Below are 22722 nucleotides of genomic sequence, written 5' to 3' on the forward strand. Positions count from 1 at the left end.
TACGTCTAGTTAAAATTTAGTTCAGTGAGTCAATCTATTACCTATTGTCATTTTTCCATATCATAAGAATTAGAATATTTTAACACATTTATTTTTCAATGTAACATATATATATACCATGGAAATAAAACGCACACAAATTTTATATGCTGCTGTGTGACTAATACAAGTCATTAAAATAATAGCATCATCAGAAAACTTGTATTCTGGTGTTTTTTTTCTTGCACACGATGTCGATAATGCTGTGCAATCTTGTTGACAAATACGTAGTACATGTACAATATGTAGATGCAAATAGTAGACATTTCACATAAATAGAGTTCATACAATTCTGCCGAAAATAATTAACATTCAGCAATAAAAAGACAATGATCAAGGTTATTTCTGCATCATGCGTGTAAATAAATTCCTATTTGTATTATATAAACAAAGGAATTTCAGCACTAGTTACAAGATTCATTAGAAAAATGATCATTTCTGCACCACATATATAAAGAAGTATTCAAGCTAAACATCAAACTCGTACAAGAAACCGAAAAAGTTCTGTTTGAATGGGTTCTTTTTTTTTTTCCAGAGTTTCTGCCCAAAAATGCAAATAAAAATCACAGACGTGCTCCTCTGCCTCCTAGGTTTTGAGTTGTCATCACTTCTCCTTATTTAGAGCTTGGATAAATTCTTCTAATTTCTCTTGAATCTGTCTGACTTTTTCTAGTAAGAAAGAAGAAGAGAATATAAATGCATGTATATAGAAATATTTTGGAACACAAGACTTATGATGTAATACCTGTGAATTTACACAGAAAAATCTCACATTTCTCAGTTACACTGAATTATGAAAATCCCCCAAAATATGAACAAACTTTTTTATGACAATTTTCTTCACAGAGCACCACAATGTGACAAAAAATTTCGGGATTGAGGTATAATCATAACATTTATTGCCATTCATAATTAACAACTAATATCCAATTCATATTTTCTCCTCTGTAACTGAAGTTAAGTAACGTTCAAATAGAGGATTTGTATATTTTTAAAAATTGCAATTTGACCATGTATGAACTAGTCAAAATTACAAAGGGGCAAAATATACCCCTTTGAAAACCAGTGTACTACAATACATGTACATACCGTATATCAGTTTTTTTCACGTGTCACAAAATTTGCAAACATTTGGGAAAATCTTTAACGTTTTTAATTTGCATCATTTTTTGCGAATCAAAATGTTTCTTAAAGAAAATGATACAGGATATAATTTCTGCATATTAAATAATTTGCAATTTAAAAGAGATCGCGAAAAAAGCGAAAATTAGATCATTGCAAAAATTACCACATATACGGTATGTCTATGTATTAAAAGACTGTTTATTGTGCATTCAATGTCCACGTATATTATAAATCATGTTGATATTGTTATAAAAATGCCTTATTTTATACTTTGGTAGTTTACTCTTCATAAAATTTCACAGGATTGATCAATTCTTCAGCAAAACAAAGAAAATTACAAATTGATGATAGAAATTTTCACTCTTCATCTACTATCAATCAAACTCTTATAACAGGTAAACAAAACAGTGTAAACATTGCAGAATGACAGTACTTACTTAGTTCCTCGGCCAACTGAACTCTAGGACCAGTCAGCAGTTTGGCTAGAGTGTCCTGATCTTCCCCAAATTCATCCAAAACTTCCTTTATTATTCTCTCCAACCTTCTTGCTGCAATAGAAAGGAAGGGTTTATGAGTTTTAAGCCTAATGCTTCAAAACCCAGTTTCTAATATTTTATTCCAACCACGAGTATCAGTAGGTTGTAGTAAAAATATCTCAAGTGTAACAGCTTTTTTTAATGAGAGATATCTTAAAAAAGTAACAGTTTTATCATCAGAGATATCTTAAAACTGTAACAGTTTTATCAACAGAGATATCTTAAAGTGTTACAGCTTTATCATCAGAGATATCCTAAAAGTGTAACAGATAAGGATATCAGAGATATCATAAAAGTGTAACAGCTAAGGATATTGGAGATATCCTTAAAGTGTAACAGCTAAGGATATTGGAGATATCCTTAAAGTGTAACAGCTAAGGATATCAGAGATATCCTAAAAGTGTAACAGATAAGGATATCAGAGATATCCTTAAAGTGTAACAGCTAAGGATATTGGAGATATCCTAAAAGTGTAACAGATAAGGATATCAGAGATATCCTAAAAGTTTAACAGATAAGGATATCAGAGATATCCTAAAAGTGTAACAGCTAAGGATATCAGAGATATCCTTAAAGTGTAACAGCTAAGGATATCAGAGACATCCTTAAAGTGTAACAGCTAAGGATATTGGAGATATCCTTAAAGTGTAACAGCTTTATCATCAGAGTATAAAAGTGTAACAGCTTTATCATAACAGATATCCAAGAAGTGATGCATTCATGTAACTAGTTGGGTTAATTACCTTCATTATTTACAACTTGTTGTCGTAGAGCATTACTGGTAATCTGTAACATTCTCTGTAACCTCCAGAAGAGCACAACATCATTACACTCCAGCTGTAAACAGAAGTAACACATTACAGTATATTTCATTACATTACAGTATATTTCTTTTTTACTTTTAACAAGCAATTGACTGTAAATTTTATACATGATCCTAAAATCATCCTTCAAGATGAAAAGCAAAATGAAATCGAACATTCTATAGGTAAAAACAAAATCACTTTCATATCTTTCACATTTTACTTTGTACACACACAAATGTATCAGCTTGCAAAAATTACATTACTGTTTAAAAAGTGTTACATATTTATAAAACTTCAAAAAGAATAAAACCATGTTTTAAAAAGCATATTACACCACTTCATTATAGCATATGTAAAAAGTTACGAATAAACCAATGTCAGAGCACTACACCATGAAGTTATTCTATCCATTTAACATGATCCCATGCAGTCAGTTAATTTCGCTGTGCTAATACATGTATCTCCTTTCAGGCAATTCAGACAAAGTCACCTAAATATTAAGCTCTGGTAAATATTTGGAAATCATCCACATTACGAACATTAAAAAAAAAATAATATACCTTTGATCCCTTAAAATCACAAAAAATTCAAACTCATAAAAAGTAGCCCACCATATACAAAAATAACTTATATCAATATACATGTATTAGGCATGTACCTATTGTACACAATTCAATAGTACAGTAGAAGAAATTGAACTTGAAACAGTACAAAGTACTTGACTGAATGTTTATATCAGAAGTCCTAATTTATTATCAAACTACGGACACTGAAATGCTGACTGACCCCTGAGTCGGTGAATCCTTTCTGGTAGTAGTAGAAGCCCTTCCTACACTCCTGACACTGACCCAGGGCCTTGGTCAGGAAGAACTGTCTGTACACATGGTACCAAGTTTCCCTTATCTATAAAACATACATGTACGCATGATACAACTTGGATGTAAACATACTGTAAATTTTTTTCTTTTTTTGCTTGTGGATGCGACATCGTAACTGTATTTCATGATTTTCTTTTTTATAATCAAAGAGACTTTGCAATTATTTGTGATATTGATTTCAATAATTTAGTCAATTCAAAAAATTAAAGTGAAAAAATCAACAACTTACAAGCATTTTTTCTATAAAAATTTCTCTATCAAATTAATAAAATAATTCTGATTTCTGGTTCTAAATACGCCATCAAGAAATTAAATACAGGTTCATAATTTCCAACTTACAAAGTCATTGGTGACTTCTATTCCGCTGGTCTGCAGGTTCCTGCGGACAGTGGTCAGTTCATCTGTGGCCAGGTTTGACTTGTGGTCCTGTGAACACCGAACGCAACATTATAAGAACATGAATGTGTGTGCCTGCACAATTTTTAATATTTCTATACAAATGAAAGCTTAATGAATATTTATGGGTATTTAAATTTAAAAATTTCCTCAACAATTACACAACTTTAGATCAGTGTTAATATCTTCTCTAAAAAAATCAAATTTTGTAGGTCTCTATTTTAAGTGTGATATCCATTTTAAAAGAACATGTGAATACATCAGATTCTGTATTTAATCAATAGTCAATACACATGTACATTTTTGCTGACATATATCAGATGCCCAAGGTATTTCAAGTATAACATAAATATATGCCCTTGTAATTTAGTTTTACTTATTTTAATACAACAACACAGTTAGCATACTGTAAACTATCTTTTATTTACAATGTCTTTATGTCACATCTTAGCAGTAATAAACTTGCTCAAAGCAATTTCTTTAAAGACCAAGCCTTTGGTCTATACACCTATGTTGATGATACTCAATGTCTAGTTTGTGGCAAGAAATGATTTTCCTGATTTTTCCTGATTTTCACAAAATAATTTTTTCAAAAGTTGGTTTATAGTATGATATTTTCCTTACTTTTTCAGCAGACAGGATTTTCTCCAACTCCCCTTTGGTGGCCCCTCGGTTTCTGTGGTCCTGAGTCTTGGACTTCCAGTGGGTCCACTGCTCCCACTTTCCTGGACCAGTCAGCTCTTTTAGCTTGTCTTGTGCTATGAAAACGAGAGGACGGCACAGGTTAAGTAAGACCAAAAAAAATGAAATTGCCAAAAACAACATAGACTTAAAGTCCCCTTAAATGTTTTCTTGCATAATTAAAATTTGCTTCCATAAGAAGCTCTGAATGTGTGAGCTAAATGTAAATAAACATTAGGGCCAAATAAGCAAGAAAAGAGCGGAAAAACTTAAAAGGTAATGAACATATCTTATAAAGAAGGAAAGAGAAAGAATAGAAATGCATAAGAACAGAAGCTCAGGAAAGTAAAATGGCTTCTAAACAAAGCAGTTTGATCTACTGTCAATTTCAAATGAGAACAGTAAAATATTTGAACAAGTTTGATTTCCTCCTGGGTAATTAAACTTGAGATATAGGACATCACCTCACCCCATCAAAGTCTTAATTACTGACAGTTCTGTGTACATACTCTGGTGTAGACGACCTTTGACCGTCTCTTCCATGAATTTGACGGCGGCGTCCCACTGCTGTTTGTCCGTCACAGACCGGTCCTCCAGGGTGTTCACCTGAATGACCCTCTACAATAACAAAATTGTAAAACATTCTCCCTTACTCTTTCACACATATACACAATGTGATTTCATGTCATACTATGAAAAAAAAAGTTGCCTCTGAAAATAGTAGTGCAGCTGAAATAAAATTTGGACATCAACCACAACTAAGGCATAAAACTTTATTTCTCCTCTTGAGTTCATGTGGATTTCAAAATCTCAAAAGCCATGTTATTATTTGCTTATAAAGAAAATATGATTGTTTTATGGTTGCAGAATTACTCTCCTATGAACATAAAGCACTTTTCTACAACTAAAATATAAAATTCTCTGAAAGATGTAAAAATGAAGATGTGTATTCATGTACCAGTCTGTGTATTTTGGTTTTTTTTTTGCTTAGAACCATTTTAACAAGACCTTGGACTTTTGGTTGGACATATCTATCTATTTCTTGCATCAAAATTAGTTAAAAATGACGCAGTTTCAAGCGAAATATGCACCAATTGCATAGTCTTAGCTCAAAAGCCAGACAAACCTTGTTGATTTCAAAGAGCCATGATCGGGTGGCCGGCAATGATATAGACAGGCCTACATTACATTGCTGTTTGACACATCTACCCAAAGTCCAAGCTCTTGTTAAAATGGTTCTATATATTTTTGTTTGGGGGTGGAGGGTTAAAAGAGTCCTTACCAAACTGTCCTCTGCTTTACTGTCCCACTGGTGCTTGTTCTTGCTGGCCTCAATGACCGCTAACTTCAGCTGGTCAAAGATCTCATCATGTCCCTTGTTTTTCTTATCTTTTTCTACGATTTTTATGAATTCATCGTGAAGCGTGTCCCAGCCAACCTACATTTATAAGTACCGGTGTCATATAATATTTTGAACCCCGCGATATATTGAACCCGGGTTCAAAATATCGCTGCGATATATTGAACCCCCCCATAAAATATTGAACCTGGGTTCAATATTTTATGGCCGCGATATTTTGAACCCCCCCTCTATTTTTCATTGGTATTGGAGAGGGGGTTCAAAATATTATGGCTGCGATATATTGAACCCCCTACCTTTTTCCAATTTCCATTGATAGGGGGTTCAAAATATTATGGCTGCGATATTTTGAACCCCCCTCTATTTTTCATTGGTATTGGAGAGGGGGTTCAAAATATTATGGCTGCGATATATTGAACCCCCTACCTTTTTCCAATTCCCATTGGATAGGGGGTTCAAAATATTATGGCCGCGATATTTTGAACCCCCCTCTATTTTTCATTGGTATTGGAGAGGGGGTTCAAAATATTATGGCTGCGATATATTGAACCCCCCTCTATTTTTCATTGGTATTGGAGAGGGGGTTCAAAATATTATGGCTGCGATATATTGAACCCCCTACCTTTTTCCAATTCCCATTGGATAGCGGGTTCAAAATATTATGGCCGCGATATTTTGAACCCCCCTCTATTTTTCATTGGTATTGGAGAGGGGGTTCAAAATATTATGGCTGCGATATATTGAACCCCCTACCTTTTTCCTATTCCCATTGGATAGGGGGTTCAAAATATTATGGCTGCGATATTTTGAACCCCCTACTTTTTTCCAATTCCCATTGGATAGGGGGTTCAAAATATTATGGCCGCGTTATTTTGAACCCCCCTTTATTTTTCATTGCTATTAAAGAGGGGGTTCAAAATATTATGGCCGCGATATATTGAACCCCCCTCTATTTTTCCAATTCCCATTGGAGAGGGGGTTCAAAATATTATGGCCACGATATTTTGAACCCCCCTCTATTTTTCATTGGTATTGGAGAGGGGGTTCAAAATATTATGGCTGCGATATATTGAACCCCCTACCTTTTTCCAATTTCCATTGGATAGGGGGTTCAAAATATTATGGCCGCGATATTTTGAACCCCCCTCTATTTTTCATTGCTATTGGAGAGGGGGTTCAAAATATTATGGCCGCGATATTTTGAACCCCCTACCTTTTTCCAATTCCCATTGGATAGGGGGTTCAAAATGTTTTGGCCGCGAAATTTTTTAACCCCCCTCTATTTTTCATTGGTATTGGAGAGGGGGTTCAAAATATTATGGCCGCGATATATTGAACCCCCTACCTTTTTCCAATTCCCATTGGATAGGGGGTTCAAAATATTATGGCAGCGATATTTTGAACCCCCCTCTATTTTCCATTGGTATTGGAGAGGGGGTTCAAAATATTATGGCTGCGATATATTGAACCCTTTACCTATTTTCAATTCCCATTGGAGAGGGGGTTTAAAATATTATGGCTGCGATATATATTCAACCCCCCACCTAATTTAGATTTCCTTTGGAAAGGGGATCAGTGTATTATGCCTGTGATATATTGAATTGTTGAAACATGTAAGAACGCATTCTCTGGTAGTGTACATTCATCTTTGTTGAAATTGGATGGACCACATTGCTTGGTATAAATTATGAAAAAAATATGGTTCCTTTAAACTGTATCTAAATGCTACTAAATTGTCAAGATACTGTATAGGGAAATATTAGCCCCTGTTTAATTTTCGCCCCTTATGCCCTTGTTGTCAACGGGCTAATTTACAACTATGTAAATTCAAATGTTTCTAATCATCTTTCTTTAAAGACAACTGCTTCTGGGCGAATTCAAGATGGGGCGAAACTGTTTGCAATACCCTGGTAGTAGAAGGGCAAAAATTAAACAGGGCAAAAATAACCCTGTATACAGTATTATTTGTGTGGAGTTCTTAATGGTGCTTTGACAAAAGTTATGACCATTGATGCTCAGGTTACATGTAATATCATTATAATTTAGTGATGTGGCTATTGGGCCTCTTGTTTTTTTTTTATAGATATTAGGCCATCTTTAAAAAAATATTTGTTTGGAATTACCACCTGGAGGTTTTTTGACCCAGGAGGGAGGGAGGGAGGGATTATTTTTTATTTTTAAACTTGAAATTAAACTAATTAAAAATTGTAAAAATAAAAATCTCCACATTAAAAAAAAAAAGTTATTTTTCATTGTTTGCAAATATAATTTTATCAGTAATGGGTATTTTAAAAAGGTGGGAGGCAATTCCAAACAAATGATAATTTTATTTTTGCCTTATGGCCCTCACCAAAGGGAATTGGAAACAGTAGGGGGTTCAATATATCGCGGCCATAATATTTTGACCCCCCTCTCCAAAGGAAATTGGAAACAGTAGGGGGTTCAATATATCGCGGCCATAATATTTTGAACCCCCTCTCCAATAGGAATTGGAAATAGGTAGGGGGTTCAAAATATCGCGGCCATAATATTTTGAACCCCCTCTCCAAAGGAAATTGGAAACAGTAGGGGGTTCGAAATATCGCGGCCATAATATTTTGAACCCCCTCTCCAATAGGAATTGGAAATAAGTAGGGGGTTCAATATATTGCAGCCATAATATTTTGAACCCCCTCTCCAAAGGGAATATTTGAACCCCTTCTCCAATAGCAATGAAAAATTGAGGGGGGTTCAAAATATCGCGGCCATAATATTTTGAACCCCCTCTCCAAAGGAAATTTGAAACAGTAGGGGGTTCGAAATATCGCGGCCATAATATTTTGAACCCCCTCTCCAAAGGAAATTGGAAACAGTAAGGGGTTCAATATATCGCAGCCATAATATTTTGAACCCCCTCTCCAATGGGAATTGGAAATAAGTAGGGGGTTCAATATATCGCAGCCATAATATTTTGAACCCCCTCTCCAATAGCAATAAAAAAAAGCAGGGGGGTTCAAAATATCGCAGCCATAATATTTTGAACCTCCTCTCCAATGGGAATTGGAAATAGGTAGGGGGTTCAATATATCGCAGCCATAATATTTTGAACCCCCTCTCCAAAGGGAATTGGGAACAAAAATATCCAATAGCAAAAAAAAAATAGAGGGGGATTCAAAATTTCGCGGCCATAATATTTTGAACCCCCTCTCCAATGGGAATTGGAAATAGGTAGGGGGTTCAAAATATCGCAGCCATAATATTTTGAACCCCCTCTCCAAAGGGACTTGGAAATAGGTAGGGGGTTCAATATATCGCGGCCATAATATTTTGAACCCCCTCTCCAAACGAAATTAGAACAGTAGGGGGTTCAATATATCGCGGCCATAATATTTTGAACCCCCTCTCCAAAGGAAATTGGAAACAGTACAGGGTTCAATATATTGTGGCAATAATATAATGAAACCCCTCTCCAAAGGAAATTGGAAACAGTAGGGGGTTCAATATATCGCGGCCATAATATTTTGAACCCCCTCTCCAATAGGAATTGGAAATAGGTAGGGGGTTCAATATATCGCAGCCATAATATTTTGAATCCCCTCTCCAAAGGGAATTGGAAACAATAATATCCAATAGCAAAAAAAAATAGAGGGGGATTCAAAATTTCGCGGCCATAATATTTTGAACCCCCTCTCCAAAGGGACTTGGAAATAGGTAGGGGGTTCAATATATCGCGGCCATAATATTTTGAACCCCCTCTCCAAAGGAAATTAGAACAGTAGGGGGTTCAATATATCGCAGCCATAATATTTTGAACCCCCTCTCCAAAGGGAATTGGAAATAGGTAGGGGGTTCAATATATCGCAGCCATAATATTTTGAACCCCCTCTCCAAAGGAAATTGGAAACAGTAGGGGGTTCAATATATCGCGGCCATAATATTTTGAACCCCCTCTCCAAGAGCAATGAAAGTTCGAGAGGGTTTCAAAATATCGCGGCCATAATATTTTGAACCCGGGGTTCAATATTTTATGGGGGGGTTCAATATATCGCAGCGATATTTTGAACCCGGGTTCATAATATCGCATAATATAATGAACCCGGGTTCATTATTTCGCGGTATCAAAATATTATATGACACCGGTATACCAGTAAAAGTCTGAGATGCATAAAACTCATGCTTGAATAACCATTTAGAAAATTTTTCACAAATAACCAGCATGCAGTGTTATATTCATTACTAATACATGTATATATAGTCTAAATACACAAAGTTTGAGTACTTTTGGCATCAATGTTAAATGCAGACTCCAATTCCTAATTACTTTAGGAATTCCAACTATTCAATCAGATTGTGTGACATTGCACTGACCTCTACACATTTCTTGGGCAGCATGTTGTCAGCCCACTGTTTCAGTTTGATGTCCACTGTTGTGTTGAAAATTCTGAATAAAAAAATGCAAAAATACCATACAAGCTACAACTCTATTCTTATGGCTAAAAGTGTTTCCTACCACATATTAAATTGATCGCATCTGAAAATAGGATTTTTTTTTAATTACTTTTAGTTTTTTCAGGTCTGAACTTTCATTTTCAGGGCAAGGAAATGACCTCATCAATATAAAATAAAAACTTATATCTGTGCACATTTCTCAACTAGCAATTACATGTAAATGATTTCTATAGCCTTGATGGGATAAAAAAAAAAAAAGGTAAGAAGTGAAAAATGAGAGGGGTTGTTATTACAAAGTGTTCGTAAATTTCAGATTGGATATGGGAATGAATGAGATCTTACACATTAGGATTAAATCTGGAATGAAACAAATCATATTCATTCCAATTCTTAAATTGTTTTTAAAAATGAACAAAAAATCTAGGCATTTGTAAGGCAAAAGAGAGATTACTAGGTTCTTTATTTTCTGGCTCCTTGCTTAGAAATGGAGATAGAGTAGCTAAAGCACAAATCAATAAATTCCATATGTTTTGTTCTGAATGGAGTTAATTATTATCTGCTCTAGATGAGCTTTCTGTGTTATTCAGATAAAAATTTTAACAATTTGTTAGTTTTTCTGTCATGCAAAGGACAGTAACTCTGTAAGCTTTATATCAATAATGGCAGGCTTATACATATAATATTCATTTTTAAAATTGAAAAAAAAATTTACAATACAATTCTCTTACTTAATATAATCAGTGTCATAAAACAAAACAGAAAAATATGTTTTATAAAAAATTACCCAGAGTTCTCGGTTTGAGCAGCAGGAAGGTAGATGCTCTCAAAGAAATAAGAAGATGCCCTCTCCCACAGTTTGTTATAAAATGCCTCCTCCCTGCAACAGCACATACATACATGTACTTGTGTTTATATTTATACATCCAAAATATACATATGTATGCAGAGATACATCTCTTTGATACATGTAACAACTTTTTTTATTATCATGGTAAATTAATTTGTTTTCATGTAAATCTATATGTAACCTCATTAAAAATTGAATTTTCATTCAATAATTACTTTAATCTCATAATAGTAAAACTATAGACATATGTGTAGTATTAGTGATACACATGACTACAGTAAAATACCCTTAAAACAGAGTACTAGGGACAGGCCAATATGCTTCGTTATAAGCGTAATTTGTTAAAACCGTTTAGTTTAATACAACATGTAATTTAAGTCCCGGGGAATGAAAATCACTTTGCTCTAAGCGTTGATTCATTGTAAACGTGTTTCGCTATAACTGTGTTTTACTGTAGTACATTGTATGCACATGTGTGCATTAAAGAACATGGAATAATTAGATTGCATGACTTAAAACATATCAATTAAGAGAATTGATGATGTAACTAACTAACTATGATCTGGACATACCATTCTTTTGGAGTGAGCTGGCCAAGGTTGATGATTTCATCCAAGATGTCACCCTTAGCTTTCTCAAAGAGTTCCTCCTAAGGATAAAATACAGAAATCAGAGTATTTGTGAACCCATAAAGTACTATGATCTATAAACATGCAATGTACATGTTCTTTGATACAAATCTAAGATATTATTTTATAGTTAAAACTACAAACTTTAACCTTAAATAATCTAATATAGTGATGTCATCTACAGTAATCAGTCGAATTTGACCACTGAACCCCTTCTAACACAAAGCCAGATGCAATCATTTAATTGCACCAAATCCATGTAAATGTACATGTATATATTCTGTCTACAAATTTGCCAGGTGGTATATCCAATCTTTACTTAAACTAGGATATGAGTCAATCCAACATGAGAAAACTTTGAATTTACAATAAACCATGCCATGATAAAACAATGTAAATGTATATACAGTAAAAGAACAGAAGTGTCTTACCCTATCTAATTCTCTTTGTCTTGGGAATGTATTTTTCCATTCTGTTTCCAAATTAAATCTTGTTGCTGAGAAAAAAATATTTACATTAGATTTCAAGCAAGATATAACTGGTACTTTCTTTTTAAATGTAAAGCACTGTTCTAAGTAAACCTGTAAATGTGCATTCATTCAAAAGGGTCAAAGAACAAGAGGACTTGGAGGCCAACTTACTAAATAAACTGTGAAAACATACAATTAAGACAAAAACATAAACCAAGCCCAAAACACAGAAAGTAATTCATAGGCATAAGCTAAAATGGAGCGAGATATACATGTATAACAAATGTCTGACCTTTGAAAGCATCGGCCTGTTGCTCCACGGTTTCTCGTACCATTTTCCAAAAGAGTTCCGACACAGCCATGCTCATACTCTGTGTACCCATTTGCGTTGGTTTCAGTACACCATCCCTAAATATCATAAAAAATGTAAATTAATATTCATAATGACAATTATCTAATATTTAAAAATGAAAATGCTGGAAATAAGTATAAATGCATGCCTTACTTGAATAGTTTGGAATTCCGGAAGAAGTTTTCCTCGTAATTTTTTATTTCTTGAATACTGTCATTCTGGTTACCTACAACAAACTGCCATAATTAACATGAAAGCTTACAAAAAACTTTAAATAAATACATATCTTTTTGCACAAAGAAGGTTTTCTATTGGCACAATTTTCTTTGATTACTGTAGATTCCTAATCAAACGTGTGGAATTAATATCCATGTAAAATCGCGAGAAGCACCTCTCAAGGAATTTTAAATCTCGCTTTTATTTTTGGAACAGATGTAAACTTTATGAAACTTATAAAAAAAATCAGCATTCGCAATTTCATATTCTCGCAATTTGGTGCAAAATGGTTGAATTGCGGAATTAAGTATTTGCGTAAAATAAGGAATCTATAGTATGGGAACTCTTGTCACTGCCATTCTCCTACCCCTTCCAGTGACCACAGCGAAATATCCTAGAGCCTTCATTGGGAACAGTCTGCCTTCCAATATGGATTTGATCTACAACAATGAAAGGCAATCTATTGATTTAGAGCACCCAGTTTTCAAACTGTAGCATGAAGATGAATCCCTCGAAAGGTTCATTAGTTATTTGTCAATAATTCATATTTATGAACTATTATCTCACTTTACATGAATGAAGATTATAAATATACGATGACTAAAAGTCCTTATTTTCTCCCTCAAACTTTACAAAAACATGTCCCAGACATGTGCGAAACAATGTAAACAAAGACAATTCTGCAACTTCTCAAAATCATTTGATCAACAGAAAATAAAGAAAGAACAAGTGCACTTTTTTTTTTCAGTTTTTTTTTAGAGAATGGGCCCTTTTTCAGTGCCGTTTATATGTAGAAAATATCAACAAATTGCTTTTTTCTCGTAATAGTTAAGCACTCATGGATACTTCTGATTTATATGCATGCTTAATTTTACCAAAATTAGTATACAATTTAAAAATTGAGGATTTTTAAATGCCTATAAATAATCTAAATCCGGAAAAATCGAACCGAACCTACTTGAATTGTGTCTATTTAAATCAGAGGGAGGAGACATTTAAATCAACATTGCTCTGTTGGTGGATCGATTGGCGCGTTTGCTGAATTATACTTTATGTATTATTTTACGTTTTAAAAAAATCGAATGAAGCTTTGAAGTTGCATATTTCCATTGTGACAAACAAACATTCCTGACCATACAAAGATGATGGAAAGTGATCTAAAACGTGTCAATGTTTTACAGTGAGCACATTTGACAAACGTTTACCTGGATAGAAACCACGTGATTGTTTGACATAATTTATTCCATGCGTGAGTTCAAACATGGGTCACGCAGGTAATAGCTTTCGCTTGCTATAGGAAAAATCTTGAAATTTTCATACGTTTTTCATTTTTTAGGTACCAGCCTAACCGAGTACAAACTTCTTACTTTCACAGGAGTTTTCTAAATGTATAATGCGTATTTTGTCTTTTCCACAAGTTTGTACTCGGTTAGGCTGACAGTAAACAAAGGCTTTAAAATGAACGCCTGTCCTCGATTTACTATACAAAATCACGAATGTCTGCTGACCCCTACTATGTTTTAAAGCTTCGTGCTTTTTATAAACAATAATTTCAGCGCTAAAACTTGTTAATTCTTATGGAATAGATATCAATAGATAATGTTAAGGAAAAAAATATGCTTAATTTGATTCTTAATTTTTTCACTTTTTATCGGGGCCCATAAGTGCACTCGTCCTTTACTCGGTACATGTAATAGTTATGTACAATCTCTATGTGTTCATATGTTGATTCAACAATATACATGTACATGTATCTTGCATTAACATGTACATCTTGCTGACATGTATTTTGTATTTGTATGATCAACTTGATAATCTGCTGTGACAGTCCTTACCCTGTCTGGGTTGTACAGATTGGACTCGGCTAGGTCGACTTTGGTGAGGACAAATATTGTGCGTTTCCCTGTGGGGTCCATCTGGCTGACTAGATCCGTCACGTTACTTCTCTCAGCATCAAGAGCTCCGTCTGTTTATAGAACAAAAAATTATAATCATGGTGGTAAAGAACGAAAAATTCTACTTTAAATTCATTTAAAGTAATTTTTGAAAGCAAGAAAATCATTGAAAATGGTCATTTCCATTATAACTAACCATAAAAGTTATTAAATGCAAATTCATTCTGTAGAAAATAATGAAAAAATATTCAATTCCCGTTTAATATACATGTAAATCTCAAAAATGCCATGCAAGAGTGTTCTTTGTATAATATTTTACATCTGAGCAGAAAGCAGGGAAGAAATCTTTACCCTGAATACAGAGAATAATGGCGTTGGGGTTTTCCATGTGCCCCCTCACCATCTTGCGGATGTTATTCTTGGTCTCCGGGGCCATCACCGAAGTTTCCGTCTAAAATAAATACATATACGCTTAAGTTAGATTTCAATGGCATTTTAATCACCCTCTAGTATCATTAGGGAGGATTCCAATACACAGAATTAAAAATTTTCAAAGTTTGCCTGAAAAATTGACGTCATATATCTTCTTTAAAATACTGAACCATTATACTGTCTGTAACAACTTACAGAGATAATACCAGGTAGATCCACAAGTACCATTCGCTGGAGTCCGGGGCCCTTCACTGTCATGGATATTGACTAAAAAGTCATGCATATAGAATCAGTCAATGGTATATCACATTTAATATATATGGAGTAACTACGACTTGTTCATAAATCAGAAAGGTAAATCAAAAATAAAATACAGACAAATAATTTTTCAATAATTCGGTACTTAGTATTTACTGTAAACCAACTTTTATTTGCCATTTATAAGCAATAAACTGGTTGACACCTTGGACACCTGCCCTTTGTAACCATATTAGGTGTGCATTATGGGTAAACACTAGATGATACCACAGGGGTGGTCTCAAAAGTTCAGGCATGATCGTAGGCAGCTCGGGGAAAATGCAAAAAGTTGATGCATATTAAGTGTTACCTCTTGGCTCACTGTCTCTCCATCACCAACACTGGCTTTCATTCTCAGTTCCACTTCTTTCCTCAGTGCAGCAAGCTAAAACACATATAGAAAGAAAAATTTAATACAACATTCCTCATCCACACAAAAACCAATGTATTACTTAATACATTTAAAATTCTTCATTTGTAACCAGAAAGTCTTTAAGAAAATTGGGTACTGGTTTCAGAGGAGTATTTCTCACTTACATCGCTTTCCTTTGTGAGATCAAATTCTCTGGAGCTGTCTTTGAATGATGCAATGTGGTAGGGACCCTCACTGAGAGTGACCTTGACCGGCGACCTTGTCATCATCTCACCAGATCCCCTGGAAAAAATCAAGGACAATATCAAATTCAAATGCTTTTACTCTTTCATACATGTAAGATGAATCAGATGAAAAAGCTACAGTATTATTTTACACAAATGTACAGGTAGTTTATTGAAGAAGAATTAGTTAATACCTGGGAAATATACGAGCTTGTACTATCATCTCCAGGACACTGGTTTTTCCAGAACTTTGGTCTCCCACGACAACAACCTTAAACCAATCAGAACCTCAGATTGTTTATTCATAAAAAGTTGGATTGTTTAGAGTGGTATAGGACATCACCAATCTAAAGTTTTCATATTGTACAGCTTTTAACCATAACATGCATTCTTAAAATCCTTGAAATTTTAAAAATGCCAATACTATAAATACAAGTCTGAAATTACAGATAGGACAGAAACAGTCCAAACATTTTGCCCAATGTAATTTAATACCTTAACGTACATTGTACATGTATCTAAATTACAATGTAAAAATTTGACCTATAGTTAAAGGAAAAGGGTTTCAACCATGGAAACTAAAAGCTGACATTTATTTTCTCGGTCTTTAACCTTACCCTGGGTAGGTTGTCTTGTGTGTTGTAGCTGGAATCGTAGCGTTCTAACTCATCAAGCACATCCGAATACATGTCTATCAGGCTCTTCTGAAACAAGGAATACAGTGAAACATGTTCATAACCCTACATGCAACGAATCAAAGCAAAAAGGAATCAATGGTGCTGAATCTGGCCAATTTTAAATTACATGTATTGTTTATAGAATTATGGACATGATGATTAATACAAGCTTAAACAATTAAGGCTCAGTAGGAAGGTATAGTAGTCAGACATCGGAACTTATGTAATTGATACATATTTTTCATTTAGCTTACAAAAAATATACATGTACATGCACCCATGTATACCATAACATTTTCAATGAAATAAGGAAGTTACAAGGATACTTCCATGCATCCAAGGGGGGGACTACTATGATGTTGAAAGGATTTTTATATTGATAAAGGTGACTTCAACAAAATGAAATTTGCATTGAATGAGACGCCTGACATACCCTCATTGTTCTTTTGCGTCCACTTTTGGGCTCTTTCAACATTAAACTTTTCCGCAGATCTTTATTTTCTTTTATCAATCTGTCTATTTCTTTTTGGTATCGTATCTGTATAAAATTTATAAAAAAGGTCATATTTTATCAGTAGATGCTTTATACTGTACAATACATATGAGAAATAATTTTTTCCTTCGTTTATATTTTAAAAAAACAAAAACAATTATAGTATATACATTTTGTGTAACTATGTAAAAAAAACATAACAATGTCATCGTTTAAAGATGCGAGTAAGTTTTTTGTTCATTTTGATAAACCTACCTGGATCTGAATCATCTCATCCTGGACCTGCTCCAGTCTTTCCTTTTCTGGATTCTGAAATACAAGAATTAAAAGAAAAACTAAAACTATCAAATCATTCTTAGTATCAAAAGCATGTAATATGTTATTCTGTTACCATTTTCTTGGGCAATGCAATTAATTTATTGTCTAAAATAGAGGTTATCAAAAATCCATGTAAAAACAGATTCACCGGAGGAGTTCCTACAATCCTTTATTGCTTTACCTTTTTACTAGAGGTTGCTGTTGCCCCTGACCTCCCAAAGCCCAGCAAAGGAACCGTGTTCTTGTGGGTGGTGCCTTTTTGATCTGAAACAGAATTATGAAATTATTGATTCAATCCTATTACATTAATACCTTAAAAGCAAAGCTAAATACATGTATACTGTAAAGGTACTACATTTGGTTGTGTATTCTATTTAGCACTTTTGGCGGAATGCGGTTTCCGCTAAATCAAGTACATCGCTTCATGTCATGCATAAATGTTTAAGAATGGTCACATTCAGGAATACGCTAATTCAAATCTACGCAAACTTGTTCAAAAACTAATTTACACCAAATATTGTCCACGCCAAATATAATACGTTTATAGTACTACATATATTAATAAGAACATGTACCGTCAACCTCAGTCATAAAAATATCATTGATTAAACTTAAAATCCCTTCACCATCTTTCAATTATATGACTATTTAAAATAATACACAAGTACTATTAAAAAATTAATAAACAAAATCGGTAAACGAAAATGAGACTTAAATATGAAACATGCAACTTAATCATAAGTTATCAAAACAGATCATTTTAAGGAGCATTTTTAAAGCTTTAAAGCTCAACAGAAAACTGGGTTGATATGAATACATATTACTTAGCTAGCTGATTTCTGGGACAAATAAGAGTATCAGGCTCACAGTTTTTTAGAATTGTTTACATGTATACAAATAATCCATTCCAATACCGTAATTCCAGTGACACATTGCAGTAGCACTAAAATAGTAGCTCTCCAAAATACAAACTTTGATGACAAAAACGAGGAATTCTTCACATGCAGTTCCAATGAAACTTTAACTGCTCATTTGTTGGCAATTTTTTCAACTATATACTAAATTTCTGTCATATAAGTTGATAACATTTCCAAACATTTACCTAATTTAGGTATTCTTGCTGCATAACTTTTGATGCACAAAAGTGTTATACAAGTATAGCTTTTTGTATGAGTATGATGAGCAAAACTGTCTCTCTCTGATCTATGATCACACATCCAATTTGTCCAGAGAGCTACAGTTCTGGAACTAAGAAGGCAAACTAATTCCAAATTAACAAAATTTAACTTTAAACTACCAGCTGGTTTAAACCACTCCCTTCTAAAATTCTTCAACATGAATTTTTGTCTCTATTCTTGTTGGTTTTAAATTGTGAATTTCTGTGCAGAATTCAAGGGATTTTATAAACAGAACTTTATTTATAGCACCTGTTTCACGTTTATAACACACCTGACAGGTGAAAAACGCATAGATCTACACACCTGTATCTTGGGATATGGCATACAACACCCGGCCACCTGGTAAAACAACAAGGAAAAGACAATCATCATCAAACTGGAGCTAAGCACCTGTCCACTGAAAATTAATGATTGTCTCAGAAACACTGACAGACAGAAAGACAAACAATGAAATACCAAAGTCTGCATGTCTAGCACCTTGAGTGCTGCACTTATTAAAATATGAAAAACATGAGTTTTGTAAACTGAGCTTGAAAATAAACTTGAAAATAAACACACACAATTTTTGAGTACATGTACATATTGTCTTCCCACAAATATTTATTTGAAAATAAAATTTGGTGCTATGACTATTTAAAAATAGTCATAACACCAAATTTTATTTTTAAATAAACATTTGTGGTGAGACAATATTTTACAATCACTAGAGATTAACTGATGAAATGCATTGTATGACAAAATGAAATTGTGAAAAAGAACAAAATGTTAACAGAAAATGACAAAAATCAAATGAAAACATATAAATATACACTCCATCTCATGCCCCTTCCCACCCACAGCCTCTTTGAATGATCTTTAGTAATAGCTTGAATTCTGCACACTTGTAGAGATAATTGTTTAATGTGCTTATCTAACAACATGTCTGTTCACATGTATTGTGTATACTGTTAAAATAAATATAATGATATACATTTTTGGAAATCTTTTAAGAGAAACTACTAATTCACAGTGAATACCCAACACTCAAGTGGAATGACCAAAGAGTCCATTTCACCTTACTTATAGCAAATATGAGAGATGAAACCTTCAATCAGCTTAATGCCGGTAGGTGCTGTTGTACCTCAAATGAAAAATATAACTGGTACAGTTTTTTAATAAACATCTCCTTCCCTAAACATGACAATTTCATCTTCAGACCAAAACTTTTTACCATTCTGTTATACCTATATAATACTATCCTCACACTAAACTTCATAATATTTGGATAGATACCCTCAAAATAAACATTTTAAAGTTTGTGTATCTTATCTACCAAATACTGTAGTAAATATTATAACCTCTAGAGAAGGCAATTGCGTTACTTTGAGAGTTAATTTAAGTGAGTACATTCAGAGTAACTGCCTTACCTTCAGACAACACAGCAGCACTGTTCCTCCCTGCATTCTCCTCCCACCAGGATTTGATTCCCTCAACCACAGCAGCATCCTTTACTTTAGGCAAGTGGCTAGAAATAAAGCCCTAGAAAACAAAATGAAACATATGAATTTCAAAACCAAAACAATATCTTAAATTAACATAACAATGTACAGTCACACTAAACATTCTCGATTTAAACAGGATCAAGGAAAGACTTTCTGATATCAAAGGCTTTAAAGATAATAAAATTGAATAATGAATTGTGGTTGAGACTTCTAACTGCAGTCCAGATTTTAGTCTAATTTTTGGTTTGTTTGTTACATGTAGCATTTTTTTTGGGGGGGGGGGGGTGTTAAATTGTGTGTTATTCAATATTCAGTAATTAATACTTTACCTTTTCTGGTAGGCTGAGCTTGGAGGTTGCACTTTGGATGCTCTTCATGAGGTTTTTGACTGCTTCAGATTCTGGCATGTATTCCTTCATCCATTCTAAATCAGGTAACTGCTGTCTGACAGCTTCTATTTTCTGTATAACAAAACCAAATGCATCAAAATGTTAGTCATTTATGGATTAAGCAAAAGACAAGTTACACCACCAATTTTGACTGGGGAAAGTGAGGATGCGATTTAACCAAATGAGAAAGCAAACAAAGAAGTTAGACAAAATTTCAAAACAATTTTACACAAACAGCTAAATTAAAGAGTCAGAACTGGAAAAAAACATTTGAGCAAAATGCAAGAGATTTAATCCATGTATACAGTGATTCTAAAATGAGGGAATCAATAAAATGAAAGTAAACACGATAACTGAATGCCATGGCCATATAAAGTGACTTCATTTAACAGATGCCAGATGCTATAAAATTAAAGTACATGTATATGACTGTGATAGCGACATCAGCTGGGGTGTGATATTACCTGACTTATGACTGCGCCTGTTCCAACTAGCCCAGTAATGATGATATTGCGGGGCCTAATCAAGGCCTTGGTTATTCGGGTCCATGTGACAATATTATGCCGATTGCTATGCACCAACAAGCGGCCTCTGGATGACAGAAGGTGTCTGGATGATCTATTTTTGTAGGCATGATAGAATCTCCAGAGCCCTCTTTCAGAGATGAGTAATATGGGTGACTGACTAGATGATGGAGCCTTTAATAAGACATGACTTTTGGATACGATGTTCCGTGATTGCTGTAGACTGTGCTTTCTCAGTGCCTGTTGGACATATCTTTCACAGTGAGGCCTTGAAATAAATAAAAATGAGATTAGACATTTGATTTTCTCAACGATATAGTTTAAAATATAAAATAAAAAAATTAAAATGTATTTTACAGTAAATCCGAACCTCAATATTCTTAAAATTTCTGTAGATTAAAAAAATAAAGAAAAATTGTCGTTATAACAGATATTAGAACATTCAAAATTGCGTATCATTTTGATCAATGTTATTTCGTCATTATTTCATTAGCCTAGGATACGTCCTGTATAACATTTCTGTTAAAAATTTGTCAAAAAACATAACTGTCTGTTGTTTCACTGACCCGAATCTTCCACAAATAAGCATGCTCATCTCAAAGCTGCTGCTCTGTCAAAAATATCACACCTAACATGTACAGTGTTCTACTTTCAGATTAGCTATCATCTCGAATCATGACTGCTGTAGTCCGAATTTCCCAAACCATTTCCGTTATTCAATGTCCTTTGTAAATAAAATTTAAAACCAGAAACGTGCAGTTTTTCTTTATCCGGAATGACAAATCTAAGGATTTTTTTAAACTTAAGACGGGTAAAGGATTAAATAAAAAACACATAATAAAAAATTACGTGTATAAAAGTTTAATTCTTATGTCAACATACAGGGATACACTTACAATTTAGGCGTCGGTCGAATAATAATTAACATGTACAAGTACAACCAGTCAGCAGCAGAACAATATTATGGAAGTTTTGGTCACCAGCTGTGGTTTTGGTCAGATTGCTTTTTTGTGACATATTTATTTTTATGTCCGTGCCCATTTGGCTTACACATTTATACAAGTAACAGACACAACCCCCCCCCCCCCCCCCCCCCCCGCTCCTCGTCATAAAAAAACAACAATTAACAAATTTACATTGCCCCTTCCCTCCTTCCCTCCAGAGAGAGAGAGAGAGAGAGAGAGAGAGAGAGATGCGCTTGATATGATACTTCGGATGCTAACGATTCAGTTTCATGAATAAATATACATATATATCCCGGTATATATGCTGATTTGTTCAAATACATGTATTTGAACAATGAATCAAATATTGGTTGATTAAGATGCCAGGATATAACTTTTGGATTGTACATGTAACAGGCTATGTACTTCTCAATTCCTGTAGAACATTTCTTTCTTCTTCAGGTGATTGCCTTAATTAATATTTTGAACGGAACATATTGTTTTGTGTTGCTTTTACCAGACCGAAATAGGGAAACTTTTGTTTTCTCAATCTGTATTGATTTCATTCCTACATATTATTAGTGTGGATGTGATAAATTACTAAACAGTTAAAACTAGTGTAAAACGTTTTGACCAAATAGCCTACACAGCGATCAACCTCTAATCTTTCATGCCATAGTCATTCAGTACTTATTTACGGTATGTAAACAAACGCTCAGTACTACTAGTATGCA

At 33.9% G+C, this 22722-nt stretch overlaps 1 protein-coding gene across 3 annotated transcripts; it reads right to left on the reverse strand.

The window, feature by feature from the left end:
* Positions 1-499: 499 nt before the first annotated feature.
* On the reverse strand, positions 500-21775 carry LOC105325345 (dynamin-like GTPase OPA1, mitochondrial). 3 transcript variants are annotated; one of them, XM_034481187.2, is made up of 30 exons: positions 21611-21775; positions 20985-21312; positions 20461-20592; positions 20057-20168; positions 18954-18989; positions 17654-17736; positions 17410-17463; positions 17095-17199; positions 16602-16685; positions 16179-16255; positions 15925-16042; positions 15698-15772; positions 15286-15357; positions 15010-15109; positions 14599-14729; positions 13131-13203; positions 12701-12773; positions 12488-12603; positions 12157-12221; positions 11669-11745; positions 11034-11126; positions 10169-10241; positions 5744-5899; positions 4971-5079; positions 4405-4538; positions 3724-3810; positions 3293-3409; positions 2444-2537; positions 1602-1712; positions 500-708 (listed from the first exon to the last, which is right to left on the reverse strand). In XM_034481187.2, exons 1-30 carry the CDS (start codon positions 21637-21639, stop codon positions 644-646), a joined length of 2979 nt encoding a protein of 992 aa, XP_034337078.2. In that variant the 5' UTR covers positions 21640-21775; the 3' UTR covers positions 500-643. The 3 variants fall into 3 exon arrangements, with proteins under 3 accessions (XP_034337078.2, XP_011423165.3, XP_065934953.1); XM_011424863.4 differs by having other exon boundaries at positions 16602-16688; XM_066078881.1 differs by lacking the exon at positions 18954-18989 and having other exon boundaries at positions 16602-16688.
* Between the last annotated feature and the right edge of the window lie 947 nt (positions 21776-22722).

Source organism: Magallana gigas, chromosome 3, assembly GCF_963853765.1.
Source record: "Magallana gigas chromosome 3, xbMagGiga1.1, whole genome shotgun sequence".
In the NCBI taxonomy this organism is placed as follows: domain Eukaryota; kingdom Metazoa; phylum Mollusca; class Bivalvia; order Ostreida; family Ostreidae; genus Magallana; species Magallana gigas.

What these genes read in the sequence shown, in the direction of transcription:
- LOC105325345 (XM_011424863.4), bottom strand. Translation starts at nt 21,639, where the DNA reads ATGAGCATGCTTATTTGTGGAAGATTCGG. An exon ending in CAAGCTCGTATATTTCCCAG is followed by an intron (nt 16,043 to 16,178) that starts GTATTAACTAAT and finishes GATTTTTTCCAG; the next exon opens with GGGATCTGGTGAGATGATGA. An exon ending in ATCTGTACAACCCAGACAGG is followed by an intron (nt 13,204 to 14,598) that starts GTAAGGACTGTC and finishes TCATTGTTGTAG; the next exon opens with ATCAAATCCATATTGGAAGG.